The sequence below is a fragment of the Leptonotus elevatus genome, chromosome 3, assembly GCF_054856555.1.
Source record: "Leptonotus elevatus isolate MCC_2025b chromosome 3, RoL_Lele_1.0, whole genome shotgun sequence".
NCBI classification, from domain to species: Eukaryota; Metazoa; Chordata; class Actinopteri; order Syngnathiformes; family Syngnathidae; genus Leptonotus; species Leptonotus elevatus.
In genome coordinates, this window is record NC_141241.1 from 20,417,694 (window position 1) to 20,442,392 (window position 24,699).

The 24,699-nt window shown below is 40.3% G+C and overlaps 2 protein-coding genes across 9 annotated transcripts in view; one reads left to right on the forward strand and one right to left on the reverse strand.

The window, feature by feature from the left end:
- Nucleotides 1-677: 677 nt before the first annotated feature.
- Nucleotides 678-24,210, forward strand: wdsub1 (WD repeat, sterile alpha motif and U-box domain containing 1). Of its 4 annotated transcripts, none has more exons than XM_086070648.1 (14): nt 678-751; nt 1,930-2,346; nt 2,494-2,681; nt 2,830-2,916; nt 2,991-3,084; nt 3,340-3,373; nt 4,791-4,831; nt 5,251-5,357; nt 5,449-5,466; nt 5,653-5,679; nt 7,360-7,539; nt 10,044-10,178; nt 11,218-11,405; nt 24,121-24,210. In XM_086070648.1, exons 2-13 carry the CDS (start codon nt 1,949-1,951, stop codon nt 11,367-11,369), a joined length of 1,461 nt encoding a protein of 486 aa, XP_085926774.1. In that variant the 5' UTR covers nt 678-751; nt 1,930-1,948; the 3' UTR covers nt 11,370-11,405; nt 24,121-24,210. The 4 variants fall into 4 exon arrangements, with proteins under 4 accessions (XP_085926774.1, XP_085926773.1, XP_085926771.1 ...); XM_086070647.1 differs by lacking the exon at nt 24,121-24,210 and adding an exon at nt 19,262-20,100; XM_086070645.1 differs by lacking the exon at nt 24,121-24,210 and having other exon boundaries at nt 687-751; nt 1,935-2,346; nt 11,218-13,362.
- The window catches only part of LOC147177378 (protein TANC1-like), a 49,280-nt gene continuing 37,584 nt past the window's right edge, over nt 13,004-24,699 (reverse strand). For 4 of the 5 annotated variants that reach the window (XM_086070642.1, XM_086070643.1, XM_086070639.1 and 1 more), the window contains 11 exons: nt 24,059-24,259; nt 22,892-22,973; nt 21,690-21,823; nt 20,060-20,183; nt 19,462-19,637; nt 18,580-18,712; nt 18,343-18,378; nt 18,182-18,273; nt 17,845-17,994; nt 17,428-17,528; nt 13,004-16,886 (listed from right to left, as the gene is read on the reverse strand). In XM_086070642.1, coding sequence (XP_085926768.1) covers nt 15,536-16,886; nt 17,428-17,528; nt 17,845-17,994; nt 18,182-18,273; nt 18,343-18,378; nt 18,580-18,712; nt 19,462-19,637; nt 20,060-20,183; nt 21,690-21,823; nt 22,892-22,973; nt 24,059-24,259 — 2,580 coding nt within the window. In that variant the 3' untranslated portion in view covers nt 13,004-15,535. The remainder of the gene's footprint in view (nt 16,887-17,427; nt 17,529-17,844; nt 17,995-18,181; nt 18,274-18,342; nt 18,379-18,579; nt 18,713-19,461; nt 19,638-20,059; nt 20,184-21,689; nt 21,824-22,891; nt 22,974-24,058; nt 24,260-24,699) is intronic. The other variant, XM_086070640.1, reaches the window with a different exon arrangement.

Below are 24,699 nucleotides of genomic sequence, written 5' to 3' on the forward strand. Positions count from 1 at the left end.
TTTTGTTTTCAGAGTATTTTTTCCTGTTTTATGGATCCCCCCACACCACCACTCCTATTGACATTTTTCTGTTTTTTTCTTTCTTTGGGGAGGGGCGGGGGTATTTTTCCTGTCATTTTCAAATACATACAGAAAAACAACATAAGAATTTAAAAAAACGGGAAAAATAGCAAACAATTATGAAAAATTAAAATTAAAGAAAAAAATTACACCTCCAAAAATATTTTAAAAAACAAACTGAAAATTACAGTATCCAGAAAAACGCAGATTATTCTGAGAAAGATTAAAAATATATATTCTGTAACAACAAAACCAGTCTAACTACTAAGACCAAAAATAAATTACTCAAAAATAAAAAGGAAAGAAATCTGCATCCAACCCCATTGTGCCATGTTTGCAAAACACAGACAACTTTTTACTGAAGTACAGGTGTGAATCAGTACTTTTACCAGTAACAAGATTTTTTGCTCTTACAAGCTCTTCTGTAAGATTTTTTTGGGCACTCACACATACAAACAAACATGGTCTCTCAGGCGGGGAAGGGAACTCATGCCAACCTGCATCGTAGTGACGGTACCACTCCGCCACCTGCAGCCCCCAGTAACAAGCGTCGAGTACATTTGCCACATTCCTGTGCGCTTCCGGTAAACGTAAACGCTTCCACTTTGGTGACGACATTTTGTGACGTCACTGAGCTGTAAACAGGAAGTAAACGGTGCCGACTCGCAGCCAAAAGCGCGTAGGAAAAACGGTAATTTCAGTATTTGTTTTAACCTCACCAAACTGTTCAAATGTTGTACTCATTTTTGAATAGAGGTGATACATTTATTGACGGCTACATGAAGACAAGACACATGAAGTCGCTTCCGTTAATGGCTACAAGCTATGCAGTATTTATGTACAGCTCTTACGTTTATTTCTAAATTGTTACGTCAATTGGTCCATATTATTAAATGAGAATACAGATACTGTATACTCAAATTCGCACACTTGCTACTCTACACTACGCCACTCTTGCTTCGTATCCAGCTGCATGATATCAAGTACAATCGTCAAACCTTGACATCTCGTTCAAGGTACATTTGTCCTCGGTAGTAAAATCTAACCAACTCACTAGTAAAAGGACTCTGTCTATGGGTTGAAATATGTGCCACAAGAAACAGGTGTGACTTTTCGGTTTGCTGTTGTTATTTAGCCACTACTGTATAGCATTTCTGGACACTAATAAGGTATATTGGTTGACTAGTAGGACAACAATATGTTACTAGTCAGGCAAGACTGTACCGCTATTACTACTAGTTTGTGCTACTACTAGTAGTACTAGTAGGTCTTGGAGGCTTCTTGTGCATAGCTTTAGTCGGGTTTATTACTATAATAAGGATATGAATTTGAAAATCCGTTTGAGTATTTTTGTATCCAGTTTAAGGCAGATGTTTGAGTATGCTTTCTGTCCTCAAAACACTAGTGAGGCATAATTTTTCACTAGTACTATCAAGTCAATTTTCTCTATATAGCACCAATTCACAACAGATTGTTATATCAAGACAATTTAGACCTTGAGCAGGTCAGAAACCAAATATTTACATGTGTTTATTTTTGACAGGATTTTGCTCAGTTACTGGCAAAAACAATGAGTTCAACAACAGCTGTATCAACAAGAGTAATGAAGTGGTAACTTTCACAATTTTATAAAGTAATTAACTTGTACTAGTAGCATGCAGTTGCCAACTGGGGAACAGTTTTGTCTCACTAGTAACATGTAGTTGTCCAACTAGTGTGCCAAAGTTTACCTCAGAGTGAGGAAAAAGCGCGTACTACACTAGTACACGGACCTGCTGCATATCAAAGATATTGAATAAATGCTGAAACCACAAAAGAAAAAAACCCCAAGAATAACTTCAATGTTTATGTGCTCATTCCTTGTGGCATAGTAGAACCATCTCTCCAAATGGTGTCCCTGATTTGTACTTTACAAGACCACCGAGATGACGTCAACTGGTGCGCGTTCTCCGCGCAACTGTTAGCCACATGCTCCGGAGACAAGACTGTGCGGGTGTACAACACCCGGGATTTCTCAGAGCTGGCCTTCTCGCCGCTGGAAGGACACGGGTACAGCGTGCATTGCTGCTGCTTCAGCCCCTGCGGACAGTTCCTTGCCTCGTGTTCCACAGATGCCACCACGCTGGTGTGGTCCATGGCCACCGGGGAGATCGAGGCCGTCCTGCAGCATCCTGGTCGCAGCCCCGTTAGGATCTGTGTGTTCTCTCCGGACTCCACCCATCTGGTCTCTGGTGCAGCTAATGGCTCTTTGGCTCTCTGGGATTTCCCATCCAAGCAGCTCTGCAGGTTTGTGAGTACTCTGAAACCCCATTTATCACACAGGATACATTACAGACCCACTAGCGATTTGTGAAAATATGTGATAGAGAAAAACATGGATTCGCAGGATATGATAGTGTGGAACGGTTGTAAAAGTGTCTACTGTTTGTGAAGGACCAGTTGCGTGAGCGACACAACGATGGTGGCGTGCTCGTTCAGCCCGTGCAGTCAGATGTTTGTCACCGGCTCCACCTACGGGGACCTTCGTTTGTGGGACCTGGATATGAACCAGCTCCATGCCGAGAAGGACGCTCACGACCTCGGAGTCACCTGCTGCGCCTTCGCTCCCAGCATCCTCAGCGGTAAGAATTGTCAGTGAATTGTCATTTTGTTTACATGTTGTCATCAGCAGGTTGCAACAGAGATATAAGGAGCGGAAGTTTAAAACCTAAAGTCAGCTGGGTGAATCACTGCATCAGTGACCCTTCAATTCTGAAACTCTGTTTGCAGACGGGCAAGTTGTGCAGTTCCACTTGGTGTCATGTGGACAGGACAGTCACGTGAAGATCTGGACCATGAACAAGCTGAGTTCTGGAGGTAAACCGCAGCAGAAGAATTCACATAGCACAAAAGGTCTCGTCCGTCAATGAGGACTTTTCTCTCATTTGTAGCCTTTAGGATGCAACTTCTGCACACACTGACTGGCCAGTCAGCTCCAGTCCTCACATGTGCTTACTCCTCAGATGGACAACTGCTTGTCTCCGGGTAAGAAGGGAGAAAAGGAGAATTTTTTTAATTTAATTTTTATCTCATAAACGTATAGACTGCACATGTTTCCTTTTGAGAATTCTCAATGACGATGTAATTTGTATCTCCAGGGTAGTTTAATAATTTACACTAGATGTCACAAGCTGAATAGAATGACTGTGCATAATTTGACCACTGGAGGGAGACATGGATTAGTTATTTCTGAGCATCTGAAAGTCACTCAACATTTTTCTTTTTCTTTTTATCCCACAGTTCTGTGGACAAAACAGTGACCGTCTATGACGCAGTGAGTTCCATGTTCAAGTTGATTATCATGGGGTGCCATATAGGCTAAAAATAACATTTACCTCTCATAGTCACCCAAAACCTCTCTCACAACATTAAACCTCAAACATGTGCTAAAGCAAATTTGCATGCTCACCAACAGAAATCTCTCACCAGAAAAAAAAACCCTTGCACATTCAAAACATAAATCTCATACACACCAGATTTCTCAAACACAAAACAAAAATAATTCACACACAAAAAACACCTCTCGCACCTAACAAATGTTTAAAAAAAATTAAAATAAAAAAAACTATGAACCTCTCAAGCGCAATCTAAATCTCACGAGCATTGAACCTAACGGGACCTTCTGTCAAAGGACCGCTTAAATTCCAGCCACCAGCCACCAAAGCGTTTCGGGTCGTCAATACGCGCTGACGTATGAAGCTTCGAACGTCATCGGTCAAGTGATACTTGCAGAATGATACAAGCTCCGAAGCACAATTTCGAAGCAGTGTGATTCAGGAAGTTTGATGCTCACTTCGAGGTACCTGTTTTATTTGAACATCGCTACATATAACCAACAACTCTAAAAATAAAAAAAATTAAAATAATAATTTAAATAAATAAATAAATTCACACACAAAAAACACCTCTCGCACCTAACAAACGTTTAAAAAAAATTAAAATAAAAAAAACTATGAACCTCTCAAGCGCAATCTAAATCTCACTCATCAAAACAACCGCTCAAACACACCAAAAATCCTCTCACATGTGGCAGCAAAACCTCTTTACATATATCTAGAGATGTGCTGGTGAAGCTTTGTGAACCTTTGAGGCTTTCTTTCAAATTGTGCCGAGAAAGATTCGGAGCGTTGGGACATCTAGTGGATGAAGGAAGTAAATGCAACCTATGTCATTGAAGTGTGAAACAATCAGTCACACCTATCTTTCATCAATAAAAGTTTAAATAAATTAGATGCAGAGCATGTATTATTTACAAAAGTCTGTGCTACTAAAAAAAGTTTTTTCATAAATAAAATATGATTGACGTGCGTATGTTCACGTTTACTATAAATTATGTTATTCAAACCCCCCAAAACTTCTCCCCCCCAAAAAACAAAAATAGCTCAAGCTAGAAAACCTCTCACATGCCAAAAAATGCTCACACAAACCACAAAATGCTCACATGCGCATCAGTTCTCTTCTCTTATTGAGCAAAAAGTTTGATCTGCCTATGGAATAAATCCCTCCCTCGGCATGTTGCCGATGTTAAAGCTACTGAATTTGAATCACTATTGGTCGAGTTTTTTTTTTTTTTTTTTTTTTGTGGTGCGTGAGAAGAAAATGTAATGTTTTTACTTATCTGGCACTTCATACATTATAGTGCCTCTCACTGTATTTATTAATACACATTAATTTTCTTTTCAACTTTGTAGAAAAATGCTGTGCTGCTTTACACATTGAATCAACATGAGCGGTAGGTCTCCCGAGAAGCAATGCTAATAGTGGATTTGATATTTTTGTTTCCAGCCGTGAGGGAACTCTAGTTACTTTGCCTCTCCTGTAATATCCATCAACCACATTTGAAAATTCAAACAAAAATGTTGAAAAAAAAATCTGAATACAGTAGTGACAAACAATTGTAAAATGTACATTGTATTCACTATAGTGTATAAATAATATACAGTACATATTGTTTCAGTGTACACCTGCACTATATGTATGAATCCACAGCAAATTCAAAATGTCATTACACATATGATAATAGCCTTAAAACCACGTCGGTAAAGTTTCAGTCCTAACATTTTCATTGCCATATTCAATATGCGAAAATAGTCAGAAAGCCTAAGGAGCAAACAGAAGCAAAGTTCCAATGACTACCATCCTCTGCCGCAGGTATGTGACTGCCTGTTCCTTCTCTCCAACGTCACCACTAATTGCAACAGGATCCATGGATAAGACGGTGAACATCTGGAGAGTGGACGATGGATACAGTGGCGATGGTTCGAGCAATACAAACTCCTTATCATGAATTTCCCCTTTTTCATTGTTTCATTGTTCATTTGTTTTCATACCCGCTTTGCTGCATCACAGCTGGGAAGTCGTTGACTGGTAAGCTTTATATTTATATTTGTTCCATGAAATTGTATTCATTTATTTCTCATCGATCTATTCTCGAAACATTTTTTTACATTTTTACACTCTCTGCTGTTATGCATGCTTAACATGCAATCTTGTCTAAATTTTCACTTATGTACTATTATTAATCGTTTACCTTTAACATGCTCTTTCTTACAGAAGAGTCCACTGTGATGGCAAGTCAAGGTAAGATGTTACTTTTGTTACACCAGTGATGACAAGCAGCGCAAGCATATACATTATACAGTCCCCTCCAAAAGTATTGGAACGTCAAGGTCAATTCCTTTGTTCTTGTTGTATACTGTTTCAGATCAAATAATTATGAGACAAAAGTTCAGAATTTTATTTCATAATATTTACATGTTAAATATGTTAAACAGGGCAGATCACCTTTTGTTCAAATCACCCAGTTTTCAAGTGAGCAAAAGCACTGGAACACACAAAATCAAACTAACTTTAAGTGAATAGCATTTAGTATTTGGTGGCATAAGCCTTACTTACAATAACTGTATCAAGCCTGAAACCCATTGCCTTGACCAAACTGTTGCATTCTTCATTTGAAACGCTGTCCCGGGCCTTTACTGCAACTCTTTCAGTTCTTGTTTGTTTCAGTCTTCAGGAGGTAAAATGTGTGCTCTATTAGGTTAAGGTCAGGTAATTGACTTGGTCAGTCTCGGACCGTACACCCCACCACCACCCTGATAAAGTCCGGTGTTGTGTGCAGTGTTTTGGATCGTTGTCGTGTTGCATGATTAGCTTTGTCCCTATTAGTTTGGATTTGTTTTTGTGTAAATTGCCAAATGGCTTTGTAGACTTCAGAATTCATTCTGCTGCTACCATCATGAGTTACATCATCAATAACGACTAGTGAGCCCGTTCCAGAAGCAGCCATGCAAGACCAAGCCCGGACATTACCTCCGCCATGCTTCACATAAAAGCTTGTGTGTTATGGACCTGATTGGATTTTTCAAAGAAGTACAAAGATGAGCAACAAATGTTTTGGAACACATTTTTATGGACCGATGAGACCAAGATGAAACTTTACCAAAGTGATGGAAAGGTCGAAGTATGGAGAAAGAAAGGGAAACTGTATAAAGTAGCAGTTGTTTGAAGGTTTATAATTATTGTGACATCAATGATAATTTCCGTTCTATGGCGTTTCACATTATATTCTTGTATTAACATACTGGACTTTCGTTAGATGAAATCATATGGTTTGGTTGACCATTTTGGTGTTAAACTAAACAACGTTGAATTTGCTTTTGTTTTATGTGTCAGTTACAGTAATCTTCAACTGAAAGTGACATATTAATATCTTAAAGCAGGCTCATTTCGCCTCTTTTGCGTGTGAGTCTTCTTTCCGTTACCCGGAGTGATGTTATACGATTAAAACTATATAGGCTACAGTAAAAAAAGATATGGTCTATCTATCGTGGATTTTCAGATGTCACGGGTGGATCTGCAATGTCTCCCACATGTTAAGCGCAGGTTAACTAATTTAATACTGTACAAGACAATTAGTAAAGGCTGCATCATAACTGCCCCAGTGTACAAAGCAAGGTCCACAAAGGCACATGCTCCTGACTTCTCCCCAATGCTTTTATCTATATACAGTCAGTGTGTGTGTGAGGTAGTGCATGTCAGAGTTTGATCTTTTGAACATTTGCTCTCTCCACCTTTTATACTTTTATCCTTTGTCAATGAGAATGTCAATGAAAGCTCTCAGGGTGGATCCATAAAGTGTCCCAGCTACTTACGCTGCACCTCTTGAAATCAATAGTCAGCAGGGCTCCAAGATAACATTTCGCCTTTTTAAATAAAAGGGGAGAAAAAAACCTCAACTGTCACTCTTCTTTGTCCTCTCAGCGTCGACATCAGCGGGTCGGTCCAAGCTGCTGGTCAGTGATTGGTCAGAGGAGGATGTGTCCGTGTGGCTGTTGGAGGAAGGGCTGGAGGGATTGGTGGACACATTCAGGACCAACAACATTGACGGGATTGAGCTGCTTGCTCTTACTAAAGAGACCCTGCTGTCAGAAATGCACATAGGTGGGAATCCTTTACTGCTTACCCAAGTTCTCTAGGATCCGAATGACAAAGCTCACTTATCTTTATAAAACATGCTGCAAACACTGGGTCTCTGCACTTTTTGTAAAAGAAAAGAAAATTAAAAAAAAGTGAAAATTTAACATTTCAGTTACAATCAATTTTTGGAAAACCTTATTTACTTTAGAAAACATTTAAGCTATTTACATGTTAAGGTTTTCGTTCAACTTAAATATGCTGATGACCCTAGGAGCTCCCTGCACTTTTTGTTAAAAATTTTAAAAGAAAGCTACAAGTTATTTTAGCAAACAAACATGCTTAATGGCAAGTTTTGGACGCCAATTATTTGCTCCAAATATCTGTTATCGGTCTCTTTGATTAGCGAGTAATTGTGAGTTAACTATATAACATATCGATCTATCATTAATGTAAACAGTCTTTTTCATCATGCTTTTCACCTTTTGACGTCATGCATGAGACCAAGACAACACCTAACTAACTAATGACCAAAGTGGAATAAGTACTTCGTAAAAAAGACCCAGAGAGGAAAAAAGTGTAACTAATTATGTTTTTGTTTTGTACACGATGAACGATTTGAAATGTAGACAATAGGAATATAGAACTTCATTGGAAGAATGCCCGTCTTATCAAAAAAAAGTTGCATGCGACGAATTAAGCTGCAGCAATGAAAAAGGAGGCTAAAAAGGGGATTACACTGAGTTCAGTGTGTGTCTGGGCTACATCGTGTCTGGGTAATTACACAGCCAATCGAAAAACAAGGTAAAAGGAAGGTTAATGTGGGTTTTACTCAGTGACATGATGAGGCTGCTGAAAAAGCATTAAAGCTTTTTGACTTCAGCACTTCTGACTAATCTGGAGCGCTTTTCCTCTCTATATAACTCATTCCCAAAAGCTGCTGTTTCCCATGCCGGAGCTCTTTTCATTAGTCCCCCTTGGTCTGAAGCCATATTTTTCTTAAATAGCACATCATATTTTTAACTTAATTGTTTGTTGTGCTGCCACGCCATTGTTGTCATCCCAAAGTCCCTGGCAGGGGCCCGTTGCTTTTACACAAGCGCCAAGCTGCATCGGACATTGCTGTCTGTTTTCGCAATCTGAGGAGAATGCAGCAAACTCTAAAAAAAACATTTAGCCAGAGCAATACATGAAGAGGCTTCTTTCAGAAAAACTGGATGTCAAATCAATAATGTCTTCCTATATGGAGAGCCCTTTGAGTATTTATTCAATAGTCTTCCTATACTTTCTCATTTGTAAGCCACTTCAATGCACCAGTAGACAGACTAGGCTGCACTACTATACAACTGTGTCTTACTAGTAATGTTTTTCTTCTCTTGCCTTTCACTTATGGCATTTCTGCACACTTAAGTATAATAGTAGGAACTTAGAAGTGAGGTGAAACTGCACTACTTGACATTTATGCACTAGTTGTAATAGTCGTAGTTGAAGTCAACAATTGTCCATTTATAATGTCACTTCTAGTGCAAGTACCACACATTTGTCAAGTTGTCCTACTAGTGTGGACAATGAACAGACATGACAGCTAGCCATTTGAGCATTTATTTGATATCCGTGATGTCAAGATTAATGTCCGTGTACTTGCATGCTTGACTATGACTTAGTAGAATTGTTTTTTTTTCCCACTCTCATAACCTTACTAGGAAATGACTGTGCTGCACTAGTATAAATACTAGTCTCAGTGAAAGGCAGTAGCAGTAGTAGTGCTTTCTAGTCATTCTGCCATGCTGACTTGTCTTACTAGTAAAGACCGTATTAGTAGGACAACTTTGGCATAATGGTAGGACAAAACTGCAATTACCAACTACAGTATGTGCTATCAATACTACTAGTGACTCTATGACCATTACTAGTTACTAGTTATGAAGATAACTGGTGGTGCGCAGGTGCCAAGTAGTGCAGTTTGCATTATTACTTGTCTTACTAGTATGCCAAAGTTGTCCTTCGAGTGTGCAGAAATGCCATACGGTAGTGGAAAAAAAGTTACTAGTCAGACAGTTGTTCTACTAGTGCACTAATAGTCTTTATGAGTCAGGACAAAGAGTGTACTACTAACACATACTGTAGTGTAGACATTAAACTGCATAGCAAGACTATTGAATGAAATGCTCAAAGGGATTTCCTTATCAAAATAGAATGTACCGAACCAGCAAGATTATCAGCGGTTTGTCTCAATCTTAAAATGTTGTCCCTGTTTGCCAGAGGGTTTTCCTTAAGTGCACATGTAAACGTGGCTGCTTGGTATTTAACTGTGACTTGGGCAGACATTCATCAGTCGTGCAGCCTTCCATGTGACTCACCCACGCTCATGTTGGCCACACACGACTGAAAAGTGCTGAACACGCAGGGAGCAAATGTTCCAAATCTTGATTCTGACATCAATGTTCTTGTGTGCTGTCACCCCCACCTTGTTCCACTTCACATTCCCAATTAATGAGACAACGGGCCTCCGTGCGTGTGTGTGTGTGCAGAATCAGTGGGACAGCGCAGCAAACTCTTGAGGAAGGTGGAGGAGCTGAAGAACGCTTTGGTGTGTTCAGGTGTTCCTGATGAGTTTCTGTGTCCAATCACCAGAGAGTTAATGAGAGAACCAGTCCTCGCCGCTGGTGAGCCACAACACGGGGTGGAACATTTCGAGTTAATTGTTGGAAAGTTTCCATGGAAATTTAAGATAGGGATTATTGCAACTACAGTGATCCCTTGAGTACACTGGACCCCACATATTCGCCATATGGCATGCACAAATTCACTTTCATGCAGATATTTTTAATCTATCCCCTGCTTGCTCATGTTAAAAAAAAAAAAGGTATTTACCAGATCCCCCATTTGTGTTTTTTGGGCAATTAATAAGGCAACGTCAATTTGCAGCCATCCCAGCCGTGGCACAGCCCGGCCCCACGGAGGCCTCGTCATTGTCGCACGTGGCAAATGAACCATATGTGTGGCTGAATTACTATCACCACACGTCAACTTTACACTGGATTAAAGTAAAATATAAAGATAACACCGTTATGTTAAACAACTTGGCAGATTCACAGACGATAGTCAGTAGTCTCCCTCCCAAGCACTCTCTTCCGTCCGCGCATCTATTAATGACTTAGAGGTCACCTATAGCACAATGCAAAAAAACAAAAACAAGTTGGGTCACCCGCAAGTTAGGGTACCTCTGTACTTGTATGATGTGGTTGTTTTAGTCAGAATTTTGAGATCGAAAATATTTCCCCTAACTATGCTTAGATTCCCCAATTAGAGCCAACCTGCAATTTTGTAAATTCCTGTTTTTATACCCAGTTCATTCTCACCCATTGAAAGTTTCTAACTTCAACCCTACCCGTGACACACCAAAGACACAGAAACGAACATTGGGGAATGTAGACTCAGGAAAACCAGTTGTCCAATGCAGTGATTCCGAGCAAATGTCATGATGCATTGGAATGGGAAATTATCAGTCTACTCAACTGACATCAAAGTGTGCAAAAATAGATCGAATTAAGTTTAACCTCACTGGTCATAGTTCCTTTTAAGTTATATCCTGAAATTTTATCTGAATGCCAAATATCCCACACATTTTGTTTGCCGTGTTTGTTCCTTGAGTCAATAAAGATTGAGAAACACTCATCCAGTGTACTTTGCACGTGCCCATAGATGGCTACTCATATGAGAGGGACGCCATCACCATGTGGATCAACACCAAGAACCGCTCCAGCCCCATGACCAACCTCCCCTTACTGACGACTTTGCTCACGCCGAATCACACGGTGAAGATGGCCATCGCTCGGTGGAGGACGAGCCACTAAGCAGCCTCCACAACCACTGCCACCACATCATTTCAGGTACACAAATAGAAGTACACAAGATGTTTCACATTCTCCACGGGCAACTTAATTTCATTAGTGTCAAGTTGTTCTGGGTGGGCAGATTTACACACGCTGTTATAGTTTGTTCATTTGAGTGCAATCATAATTATGATGTTTGACTGGCTGCAGAACAAACTGAACATTAACAGCACGACGGAATACAAGATGACATTTTACACTCGTAATCATCATGTTCTCTTTGTATTGTATTTCAAAATGTGAGTAGCTTTCCTAACATATGCATACTTGGTCTTAAGTAGAGGTGGGTTGAGTAGTCTTGTACTTACGAGTGCTTTTACTTTAAAAACAAATATGACTCAAGTAAAAGTAAAAGGTAGTGCTTCAAATTACTTGAGTAAGACTATTCCTTATTCAGTGAAAAAACTACTCAAGTACTGGTGAGTAACTACTCACTCTGGAACAATATTAGATACAATTAAATTTAATTCGACACTGTCAAAAAAAAAGGGCATCATTATAAAATGATTCCCCTACAACACCTGATCGGTTTTAAGTTGTAATTACATCATTCATATCAGTTATCTCCATTAGAGAAGAAAATTAAGCAAAGTAGGGCCCTGCCAACATACAGAAGAAGGTGAAGAGTCTACTATGTATGTACCAAGATGTGCGGAATTACATTTACAGGTGTACTGTAGTACAAGATCATGAGCACTTTAAGTATCTAACAGGGATTTTAATGTTTCACACACAAGTTAGTCACTTAACTTAAACTTGTATTTCATGCAACAGTTAACACATTTACCGAGTTGTGTGTAATATAAACACACTTAAACGCTAATGATTTATGTCTTTCCTTAAATGACTTGTTCAGTAGTGCATGGTGCATTGCATGATGGGAACCGAAGAGTGGCCAAAATGTACAAAGCTACACAAACAACAGATTTTTCTTTTTCCCTTCACGACTGTTGTCCGTTGGTTTAAAATGCTCAAAGTGCAATACGTTTCCCATCCCTGGTCTAGATTAGTAGTTTTACTGTTTATTACTTTAAATACAATCCCTACAACAGTGGGCTCTTTCAAAAGGCATGCACATTGGCCTAGGCCAGGCTTGGGGAATCCAGGTCCAGAAAGTAAAAACCTTGCCACGGATTGGCTTTAGCCACAGGTGCTTCAATCTACTCAACAGGTAGAGACAAGCTTGTTTTACTAGCCAGTTGAGTAGAATTAACTGAGGCTAAAGCCAATCTGTGGCAATATTTTTACTTTCTGGACCTGGATTTCCCAAGCATTGCCTTAGCACTTGTTTGTACCTTTACATGCAAACACAAACGTACAGAATTGGTCCATTTGCCTGTTTGGGCCATTTCGTATAATACCTTTCTAACGGTACACATTAGGTTGAATTGTGAACCCTACAGGGTACATCACTAAAAATGTTTACCTTGAAGAACAAAAATGTACCCCAAAAGTGTGTGCTGTAGAAATATTCCATCAGGTCATATTGATTACCGTATTTAGCTACCGGTACATGAAAAGTGCAAATTATTAGGAACGGCTCTCAACGTCTACATACACCACTGCAAATTAAACCCACAATAAAAAACATCATGTTAATATATTTTGTATTTTATTAAGGTAACCATTATTTGTTCTCCTTAAACATTTGCATGAGGACAATTTATTAATCCAGCATTCATAGCTGGACATTCTCTTTCATGTCCATACATTTGAATAGTTATTTTCTCTAAATCCAAAAACACCCACAAAACATACTGTTCTGTGAAAGAAGCATAAATAATGAACTACAGTCATTGTTGTACCACATCATTTGTGGCCACATTCTGTATCCATAGCATGAAAAGTGTATATGACAACTATGGACATAATTGTAATAATTTGAAGTCTGTGATGTATTTTTAATTCTTGACTGCTTGTGTTCAATAAAACCAATAAACACTTTTAAGTTCTCTGCTATGCAAAAATAAATGCCATATACAGTTAATATTAAAGCAATCAACATTGACGAGGAGGTTATAAATAACATTGTCATGTCTGTATATGAAAAAAAATCTGATGTACAGTTAGTATTTTTAGAAGGCTGTAATGTTGACAGAGAACCACTTACAAGGAAATATATCATCTGCAAATATAGCGTATATCATACAAATATAAATGTTTTTTAAAAGACAATCAAAATGGTCTTATCCTGTAACTAGCGTGAGGTTTGTCATGATTCGTGCACAAAGCTTTCTCAGTCTTGAATGTTTGATATGGGAAAATTGGTCATGATATCACACATTCTTCCGGGTGGCCGATAGATAAAGCTTTCTTGAGAAACCAAGGTGGAGTGGAGACTTGAGATACGACTTTAATTCATTCCGTGATCACACTATCTCCAATCAATGCCAAATGCCATTCATTTATTTCAGCCTTCCCCCACAAAATACAGTTGTTGTAATGATTATTTTAAGAAGGAAATAAAAACTCCATAATATTGTTTTTTTTTATGGAAATGGCATCAACAAGAAATTAACGAGAATTAAACAGTTGTCATACTGCATCAACTGAATGGCTGTTGTTGTGTTGCTCTATGTCATTTAGTGTTTGCATTAAGATAAGAGGGTTGAAAGGCAAATGCACAAGGTGTAATTCTTTGTTTTGTTTTTAAGATGATAGTAAACCTCAATTAGGCGTGGCGATAAACAGCAAACAATTTTTATCTGCCAAACTGCTTCTTGTTGTGTCCATACAGCACTCGAATCTCAAGCCTGCACTCTCAAGTCAAAGCAAAAAATAAATCAGTCGAACAATGGCTCATATCTCGAAAAACTCATAAATTGAGTCACTAGCATTTTATGGCACCACTAATTAATAATTGTCTTGTTCTGGGGTGGTACGGTTAGTCGTATTTGAAATACAAAGCTTGGATGGGAGAACAGTCAAAATACACTACAGGTAAGTTGATTCAGAAATAAACATGGTGGAAAGTCAGATTTAGATTTAATTAACTCAGGAGATTAACAATAAATTAAATGTCTTAACTTTGGTCATGGTAGCCGTTTCTTTACCAGGGTGGTGTAAATATCTTTATGAAAAGATCCTATGACAATTATAGCAAAGGGATTATTTTACTCAAATTTGAGATCTTTATCTACCTAAACTACAGTGGGTAATATGACACTTTTTTTTTAATCCATCTGTTTCGCAAGTGTAATTCATTTCGATCTTGCTGTCATTTGCATCATGACACTGTTAGTATAAAATTAACACAAAAAAAAAAAATAACATGATCAAATTTAAGCCCAGTAAAATTTCAGTGGGCATACAATTAATTTATTAAAAATGGTTTTTGATTATACAGAGTAATTAAACTGCCATAATGCAGTTTAAAATGCAGTTTCTGCTGTTTCTATCTACCGTAATTGCATCCCTACCTCCCCAGATTGGGTACTGTTGGTTCTTCAGGGTTGATCATAAATATGCTGGGGGTCCTGGACCCCCAAAAAGTTCACACACATACTACCATAATTTGTAAAGGAGCCTCTGTGATTCTTTTGGTGGGTGATGCTGTTTGACTTGTAATCTGTTATGGCTATGGTAGATACCCTATGTTGCTGTTATCTAAGTCAGGAGGCTATGATCGCTTAAGCTTGCTTGGTTTAATGGCACAGACACACTTTATGTCTCTCTTTGAAAGTGGCTACTCGGTCACTATTTACGACATTAATTTGCCTCATTCTCCTCACACACGTTCCCCTGGATTTCTTTTCTTTGTTTTTGTTTTTTTAGAAATCTAAAACACCCAAAACCTCTTGAGTTATCAACCGTTTTTGTCATTGATTCAGTTCAGGTCACATTCTGCCACTCACAAGTGTCTTGGTGCCTATAGTCTACAAATATTCTGAATTGGTCTATAAACTACCATTCAGTTTATGTACTAGTTATTTAAAAACCCTACTTAAGGTATGTGTGGTTTTCTTCAACACACTAGTGCGCTAGCTGTAAACATGTAAGCAGAAGCAAACCACTGGTTGGTTCTAGATTGCAAATGCGATGCTGCAGCACAAGTCAACACACAAGCTTGCACTGTAGCTACCTCATGTGGGACTTTTTGTGTTCTCCTCTGGGCTTTGATAAATTATTCAGACATTGGACTCGATAAAGGAGCGTTTGGGCTTCATGGGCGCCATATGCAGCGTTGGGTTGTCTCTGGTCAGACTCGCCTGCCTGTGCCTCCCATCGGGAAAACGTAGATGGGACGAAATGGCGGCTCTTGCTTCCCGCTGGTGGAGCCGCTCTCCAAAGTCCCGACTGTGCTGGCTGCCGGCGTGACTTCCGGAGAGCGGCTCCTGGAACGAAGAGCGCTTGTACTCATTGTTCAAGCCCTGGAACTCCATGACTGACATGTTGAAACTTTCTACACCCCCTCCTCCTTGCCCCTGTCGGCCAAAACCAGAGGTCTGCTGGCTCTGGACCCGTACTGCTTTGTCCATGACCCCCATGAAGGGCCGCGGCTTCATCTCACCTTTTGACTTGAAGCTGCCGCTGCTTTTCAGGGGACACGGTGGGTCCAGTACTTGCTGCTTCCCGTTGTCTGACTGGTTCCCACTAGAGGCCTGACTGGAGCTAGAACCCCTAGAACCCGCTGTTCCTGCCCCACCAGCCTCCCTCCTGACTTCCACAACCGAACCCAGAGCAAGTGCCAGGCCATCCAGCGCTACAGAGTGGGCCGAGAGTCTGTCTGAACCTCTGGAGAAGCTGGACGAGCGGGGCTGGTACATTTGAAGAGTACCCGGTGGGGAGGAGCTGCTCGGGGACATGGGATGGTAGTGTTCGGTGGGGCTGAGACCGGAATGTTCAGTGTCAAAGGCCAGCACGGGTGCAGGCCTCAGGGAGGTGGAGATGTGTCTCCCTGGCAGAGGACTAGAGGGTCCGCAGAGAGAGAGAGGCCTGCCACCCACTCTGGCGCCTGATTGCAAGGAGTGGCAGTGGTGATGCGTCCTGCCACTCTGGTTTTGACTTTGCTTGTGAACAGCAAGAAGCGGGTCAGGCAGCTCCATAAAGAGCGGATTTTGAACGTACTCCTCTTGAGGAAAACACAGCGTCTGATCAGCTAACCCAAAGGCCACACCTCCAGGTAGAGTCCTGTTTGGACCGTACGGATTCAGAGGCCAAAATTCGGAGCCTTTTCCACATTGCAGGCTCAGCTCCTCCCCTTCTTCCTCATCATCTTCTTGCTGGAGATCAGACTGCTCTTCTGGGATTGGCCTCTCTAGACTTCCCTGTGAACACACATCTGCCTCGTCCTCGGGGGCGAGATGGTGGTGGCAGTGAGGGTCCCTGTTATAACTCTGTGATGTGTTACTGCTGCTGGATATCCTCTGATGATGCACACATTCCTCCTCCACTCGTACCAGCAGGCGACGGATCTCCCGGTTGGATGGGCAGAGTCGTGCTGCTTCATGGAGGTCTGCCAGTGCCTCAGCAAATTGCCTGGGGAGGACATTTGAACTTTACAGTGAAACTCCGCTACACCTCAGTTCACCATTAACACGCACTCAATAGCACCGATTTTTCAGCAGGGTTAACAGTAAACAGTAGGGCTGAGCACGACTCTGTGGTGACTCGAATTAAGTTTCGGATTGGCCGTTGTAAACGAATGCTAATTCCTAATTTTCCCATTCAATCATAATGCGGAACGTTTGAATGGAATCTCCTTTACGTGGGCATTGCACATGCACAGAAGCAATGTCCGCTGCGTATTCCGGAAGTAGTCTGTGTGTGAGAGACATCGTCCTAAGATTCTAATCTTTTGTTGTTGTTTTTCTATAGTTGATCTTTTGTATGTGCATTGACAAATGAAATATATTCAGGGCACATATTTTGCTCTTATGCACATATTTGTCCATATTTTTAGCCTTTTTCCCCTCAACATTTAGTTCGGAAGTGTGTGGTCGTATGTAGCTTACCAGTAACACGGATAAAAAACTGGCCCCTTCAGCATTTAATTGGCCCATCCCTGATATGAATGTACCTGCTACTCCTCTTAGCCCGCGCTCTGGCATAGTAGGCCTCGTAGGACCTGGGCTTCAGCTCCAGAGCTTTTGTGGCAAAGTCCTCAGCGATACCAAAGTCCTGAGTTTTCACACCCCCCAAAAACAAAACACACGTATTTTGGATTAGGCACAAGTTATGAATATGGCAAATTATTTTAAAAAATATTGACGCAATGAACAGTTGCACCTGTGAATGCAACATTTTAGAGAGGGTCAAATTAAGTTTACTTGTAAAGGTTGTAGTGCATTTTAGGTTTATCTAGAAATTTCACCAAAAGCCAAAAATGCTCAACTTTTTGTGAGATGTGTATCATAGAAGCATTTACCTGACATTGAGACCCTTTTGCTATATTTTCTTACATCTAAATAAATCAGTGTGCATGATGCAGCCTTACATTGGTTTTCCTTCGGCAGCGGGAAAGGTTGAGATAGAGAGACACCCGCAGGTCTTTGAGCCCTTTTAGCTCTTCCCCTTGCCCTTCCCGAGGCAGTTTTCTCAGAGCGTACTGGTAGCGCTGGCCGGCCTCCTTCATACGTCCTTTCTGCTTACCACACAAGAAGCAAGAGAAAGAAATGGATGTAAAACTGACTGGCCTTTTTGTACCTAGAAGATGATGTAATCCTCAATGTTTGTAGTTTACCAAATCTCTGAATACTTAAAAGTCAATGTTGATTTAGCAAAGACTGAAGACTTAACCTTCTTTGTGGAGGTAGCTGTTGAGCTTCAAGTACCTTGTAAAGCAGGTTTCCTTCCTCCATGAGCTTCTGCAGCAAGATGAGGAGGATGTCTGGTTTGTTGGACGCCATGGCCCATGTGGCGTGACCTAGTAGAACGTCACAAATAATTCTCATTGGTCTCACCGAGTCGCTGTGACTTGGACTAGTTTACCTACCTGATCGATCATGTGGTGCCGTTCTGTAGCCTTGTGCTTGATGAAAGATGGAGAAGGAGAAAGGCGAAAAGTGACATAGTGAAGAGGATTAATATTGACAGCTGTAATTTGCTGTTTGTTGTTTTCAGAGCAGCTACTTTAGCCACAGCAAAACACTTCAATGTATTTTTGAAATCTTGTCCGTATGGAGTGAAAGATACATTAATGTAGGATTCAATGCCAGGCTGTCATACGTACCGGTCTTGGAGCCTTTCTTGAGTAGCGAGGCCACCAATGCCGGATTCTGGCAGCCAAGAGTCCGCTCTGCAGTCCTGCTTCCGTTGCTGTCTGTCCTTTCTAGCACTGCTCCGTGATCTAGCAGAAAGTGTACCTAACCATGAAGAGGAACATACCCATGCAAGTTACACTCTGATCACTTTACCCAAAGCTTTTCTTTTATCCTCATCAGGAATAGAAACATTTACAGTGAACCTCTTTGTGCCCATCAGAGGAAGAAAATCAGTTATTATAGATATAATTGGCAGACTATAGGGCTGGGGAGGGGAGCTGATTTTTGTGGCTTTTTTCACATTTACACCTTAAAACATAAGACAGGTAGTCACATTTAAGCAACAATTTTTAAAGATTGGCAAAACAAAGAATGATTTTTTCCTCTGTTGTAAACTTAAACACTAAAGAACAAAGTACTGTATTTTAAAACAGTCAAATATTCTGCCTGTAATTCATCTTTGCAATTTTATTCTGCCAAATATCGTAATTGGCTTGAAATTGTGCTGACACGGCCAGATCTAATCATCATCTTTTTTTTGTTACACATCGATGTGACGAGGAAGCGCCTTTCCCCTTTTGAAGCCAGAGCCCTTCATCTTCTCGATTTAATCACATGCACAAACCCTACTGAGATATCTGTCTTCTACAGGAACAAAGACTCTCACCTTTTGTTACAATATCACATGTCCCCAACCACCTGGAGTGCCCCGGAGTCCCCACACTCTCAGGATTGAACAGAGACATCCATCACTTGTATAATAAAATTCATCTTTTGTGGGCTTTGTAAAAAGCAAACTGCTATCCTGCAGTATTAAATGTTCAATATAATAAATTCAGCACAACACCTACTGTATCAGCATCCCCATTGAGGGCCGCGAGGTCGAGAGGAGTGCGTCCCTGTCTATCGGCTTGGTTCAGGTCTGCACCGGCATCCACCAAAGGCTGCAGAACACCTCTGTGGCCCCTCATACAGGCCCAGCCCGTTGCAGTCAGACCTTCCTGATCCACAGCAGACACAGAAGCGCCTAATTATGAGACAGAGAAACAATGTTTGAAGTGGAAGAGTCACAGAAAGGCGTAGAAGTGGCCTTCCAAGGAAATGTTGCACAAAAAGTACTGAAATATGAAAGTGTTTAGAACCCCTAAAAGGCTAGCGTGCACTTTAGGTTCATCTTGAAATATAAAGTATGACTGGACTTTTTTTTTTTTTATTCAAGAAAAATCTCATGGCACAACACCAAATTAAAATGTCACAAAATCGATATAGTGTTTCCGTGCTATTTTGAAGTTCAGCCATCACAGCTTAATTGTACCTTGCCATCTAATGGAAGCGCATTTAATTGTTGTGCCTGTCACTCTACGTCACTGGCATAGACACGGTAGATGAACCCAGATACATTATTTGTAGAAGATAAGTAATCAATTCCGGGCTAAAAAAGATGCTTACCCTTGGACAGCAGCATCTCCACAGTGTTGCCGTGGCCCTCCGAGGCAGCCAACATGAGCGGTGTACGACCCTGCTTGTCACACACGCTCATGTCCGCGTCGTGTTTCAGCAGCAACTCTGCCACCTAAAATATTGGAGGTGGACTGGCTTGAATAAAAACCCCTGAGACCTTGATGAGTGTAAAAAGATGGTTTTGTATTCTATAAAGAATGATCAGCAACCATAAAGCAAAAGCAGTGTGTGTTCTAACAATACTGCTCCGAGCTTCTCTGTTATACATTTGTAAGTCACACCCCATTAGCTTCACTAAACATTGACTGTGCTCTCTCTCTCTCTCTCTATCTCTCTCTGGTGTCAAACTCATTTTCGGCGCAGGCCACATTGTAGTCATGGTGTCTTTCAGAAGGCTGTTAAAACTGTGAAAACCATATACGTAGTGTTAGGGACCAAACTAAATCAGGGGTCAGCCACCTTTACTGTCAAAAGAGCCATTTTATGCCAAATAAATACCAAAAAACCTGTCTGGAGCCGCAAAACATCTGAACATTGCGATGAACGAAAAAATTCCATTGTGTTAGTCTAGTGTACTGAGGGCCCAAGAGCTAATTAGAGCTGCACCAGAACACAAAAATATGATGCATTGAATTTGTTTTCTTCTGCCTTTTTGTATTTTTTTTCATACTTGTCTCTATTTATTTATTTATTTTCTGCCTTGCTGTCAAATTTCTGAAATTTTGGGCAAATTTATAGCCATTTGGTAATTTTCTGCCTCCTTCCTTTTTTGGACATTTGGTGGCTATTTTTTATATATATTTTCTCAGCCTTTTTTTGCTCTCAATTTCCAGATTTTTTTTGGCAATTTTGTCTACATTTTATGGTAATTTTCGGGATTTCTTCTTTTGTTTTTGGACATTTTCTATAGTTAGTTTATGAACGTTTTCTTTTCTGCCTTTAAAAAAAAAAAAAAAATCTGGCTTTTTTTTTTTTCAATTCCAAAGACATTTATGGTTATTTTCGGCTTTTCTTCTTTGGTTTTTGGACATTTTATGGTGACTTTTTGAACTTTTTCTTTTCTGACTTTTTTTTTTTCTGGACATTTTATGGTCACTCTTTGGACATATTTAGGTAACTTTTTTTCTGACAACTTAAAAAAATTGACTCTAATATTTAACTATTGTTTTATTTAATCATTAATTCATTTAATTAATAGTTTATCTAAAAATAAATATATATATATGTAAAAAAACAACAACATTTTTTAGAGCTCAAGATAGTTCCTTGGCATCAATATGGTGCCAAATCACTACGTCTCATGAAGCTCATCAACTCCAAAAGTACTACTTTTGTCAAGTGACACCGCTCATGTCACTTTTACATAGTTCCTTGACAACAATATGGTGGCAGTGTACTACTTTTGTGTAAATGAAGCTCGTCTAAATTAAGCTAGTCAACCCAATTGGCTCGACACACGTCTGTTTTTTGGAAGTGAGGGTTTTGGATATATAAGGATTGCACCAGACGCCAGCAATATGTGAAAGTTTTAGCTACGTAAAAATTTACAGAAATTAATGTATGATTATAGAAATTGTCCATTAGAAAATCAAATAGTGGAATGCAGTTGTGTCGTCACCTGTGTGTGTCCGTGTTTGGCCGCGCTGAGGAGGGGGACCATCCCTCTACGGTTTGGCACCTCCAGCCCTGCCCCTCGGTCCAAAAGGAGCACACACACCTCCATCCTCCCCCTGCCTGCTGCTGCACTCAGCACTGAAAAAAAAAGAGAGTGCTGAGATGAGATAAGGTGGAGAAGAATGCATCATGGAGGGAGAAGTAGAAGCTAAAGGAAGGGGACATTTATCATAATTAGTCTGGCAAAGAAAATTCAACAATTTTCAATCAGGACTTGTGCAGCGTGACATCGGATGTTCTCTTCCAGTAGACATGCCAGAGAAGCAGTGACTTAATCACCTTTTAAATGCAAATGACTAAGCGATGCTGAACAGCAACCTATTCAGACCAATCTTTGTAATATTCACAAAATTGACACGAGACATTGTTAGGAGAAATTATATTGCGAATATCACATTCCACACTTTCCGCAGAAGAAACATTCAAATGAATGAGACATTAGAAAAATGAAGTTTAAGCATCTTGTGTGAGGTGCACCAACTAAAAAGGCAGTCGGCAAACCCCAGTGACCTAACAGGAGAATAAAATGACAGCAAAGTATGAAGGAGTCTGACCACTGAGGGCTCTCTGAATGACTGTTCAAATGGGATGAAACTGAACGCGCGTGGGCCTATCATGGCCCTGTCAGCATTTCTCAAGCCCAAGAAAGATTAATGGTCATGCAAATGTGAACATTTGAGAGGCTACTTCATGCAAACAAGCGTTCTATCTCATCACTGTGACACTGGAGAGTACAGCGTAATCAAATTACACTCTAATGGAGCAGCAAGCACAGATAACACAGACCTCCTCTGCGATGCTCTCAGGAAATGGACCTAAACTGCGCTTGCATTTGCAATAACAGGTCAAGTGTGTTAGAATTGAATAAGACATGCTGCAAATGTGGCAGGGTAGCATGTTCCTCCTGATAAATGTGATGCTCTCCAATTTCACACAAAAATGACAACTGAATCAACAGCTACTACTGCCAACGATTGATTGCTGTCAATCTTTACAGTCAGATAACTTTGCTGTGCATGCACATGCAAGGCAGGAAGGTTTTCATATACAGTAGCACACAACTCCACGTCAGGTGGGTCAAATGGATGACTGTAGCACACGGAAGGGAGAAATGCTAAATGGATGTGAGTGATGGAAGAAACGCACCAGTTTCTCCCCAGAGAGAATCGTGAGCGTCCATCTGCACTGCCAGCTGTTCATCTTCCAAGTCCAGCAGGCTCTTGACCACCTGCAGGAAAAACACAATTTGGTCTCAGAGTTGTGTTGTGCACAGAGAGAGAGAGAAAAAACATTGTTATAAAAGCAAGGGCAGACACTGTGCTCCTTGTCAGTGATTTTCAACCACTTCTGAGGGAAAATAACCCATTTCACTGAATTGGTCAGAAAATGATTATTTACGACAAAGAAAAATGTTCTTCATCTATGCCAGCGGTGAATAGTGACAGACAGGAATATTGAATGCGCGTTCACTACATGGAAGAAGGTCAAATTTATCTGTGTATTAGTCCGTCCTGTTTTGATAAAAGTTTGGAATTTTAAATGACACCATTGATCATTTTAATCAAATTGATTTTAAAAAAAGAAAATGAAATTCAGAATTTTCCTGCCATTTTTTATGTTTTCCAAAATTGTGAAATTTCATTGAAATGTATAGAACTGCTACTATTTGCACATTTGGTGTTTCTGGGACATTTTGCTACATTTGAGCTATCCGAGGGTTCCAATCATGAATGATGATTACTATGACAAGTGAAATGTTACTATTCTTGGAAAATTCTGAGCAGCAGCTCCCAAGAAATATTGGGAGTAAATGTAAACATGTTTTGAGAGTGTATAGGAAAGCGACATACAACCGGCTAGGCTTCATTAGTGTCGGGTAATGCCAACAAATATTATTTCATGTAATGGTATCTTCCATCAATAAGACCTGATTTTCAAGAAATTCAAAATGGCAGCAAAGTCAAAACTGGCGGAAAAATTTAATAACCATTTTAAATATAAATAACAGCTCCTAAACATCCCTTTAGTCCAAAGAAATACCCACAAAACCAAATGTGCAAATAGTAGCAGTGCTACACATTTTATAAAAAAAATAATATATATATATATATATATATATATATATATATATATATATATATATATATATTTATTTTTTTTTCTAAAAATTCATAATGGCGGTCGGTACGTGGTCAAAAATAGCAGAACAATTCTGAAATGTTGTTGCCTTGAGATAAGCTTCATTTGTTTAATTAATTTGGGAGACTGTTAAAAAAAAAGAAAAAAAGGCTGAGTTGTTGTTGCTCGGTGTACCTGTGTGTGTCCGACGCTGGCCGCGGCTGTGACCGCCTGCTGCACGGCCTGCTTTTTCCCAGTGGTCGTCTGGTGCTGCTGTGGCTCGCCGGCATTTTCGGGTCCCCAATCTTGTCCCAGCAAGACGCTGATGATCTCCGTGTGGCCTTTCAGTGCGCTGTGGAGCAGCGCACACTGGCCATTCTTATCAGCCTGGCCCACCTGGCAAATGGAGGAGCACACAGAGGGATTTGCGCCGATCCTGGCCATCGCTTCCAAGGCACTGGCCTAGATGAGGCCCGCTGTTGTCATCTGTCTCCCAGAATAGACGCCGCAACAGGGCAAGCCAGCCAGCCAATTGCCTGGGGCTGTTTGAGCATTCAGTCCATATCCTTGATATCCAGATCCAAGTCCATGGACTACTACACTTTTCGCCCTCACTGGTAAGACGATTCAGAGCCGTGTTTTATTTGTAACCTGTTTCCCCCCGCCGCTACTGTATGACGTGTCTTCACATTAGTAGGGCAACTTTGGCATATGAGTAGGACAACGAGTGAAGCAAAAATGTGCACTCGTTTGCTAGCATGATCAGTAGCATGCAATTGTCTAGTGTGCTTTTGCCTCACTAGTGATATGTAGAGGTCCTACTAGTGAGGTCAAAA

Coding starts and splice junctions, on each gene's coding strand:
- wdsub1 (XM_086070648.1), top strand. CDS start 1,949: ATGGTGTCCCTGATTTGTACTTTACAAGACCACCGAGATGACGTCAAC. Junction 2,682..2,829: donor CGCTCCCAGCATCCTCAGCG/GTAAGAATTGTC, acceptor CTCTGTTTGCAG/ACGGGCAAGTTGTGCAGTTC. Junction 3,374..4,790: donor CAGTGACCGTCTATGACGCA/GTGAGTTCCATG, acceptor TCAACTTTGTAG/AAAAATGCTGTGCTGCTTTA.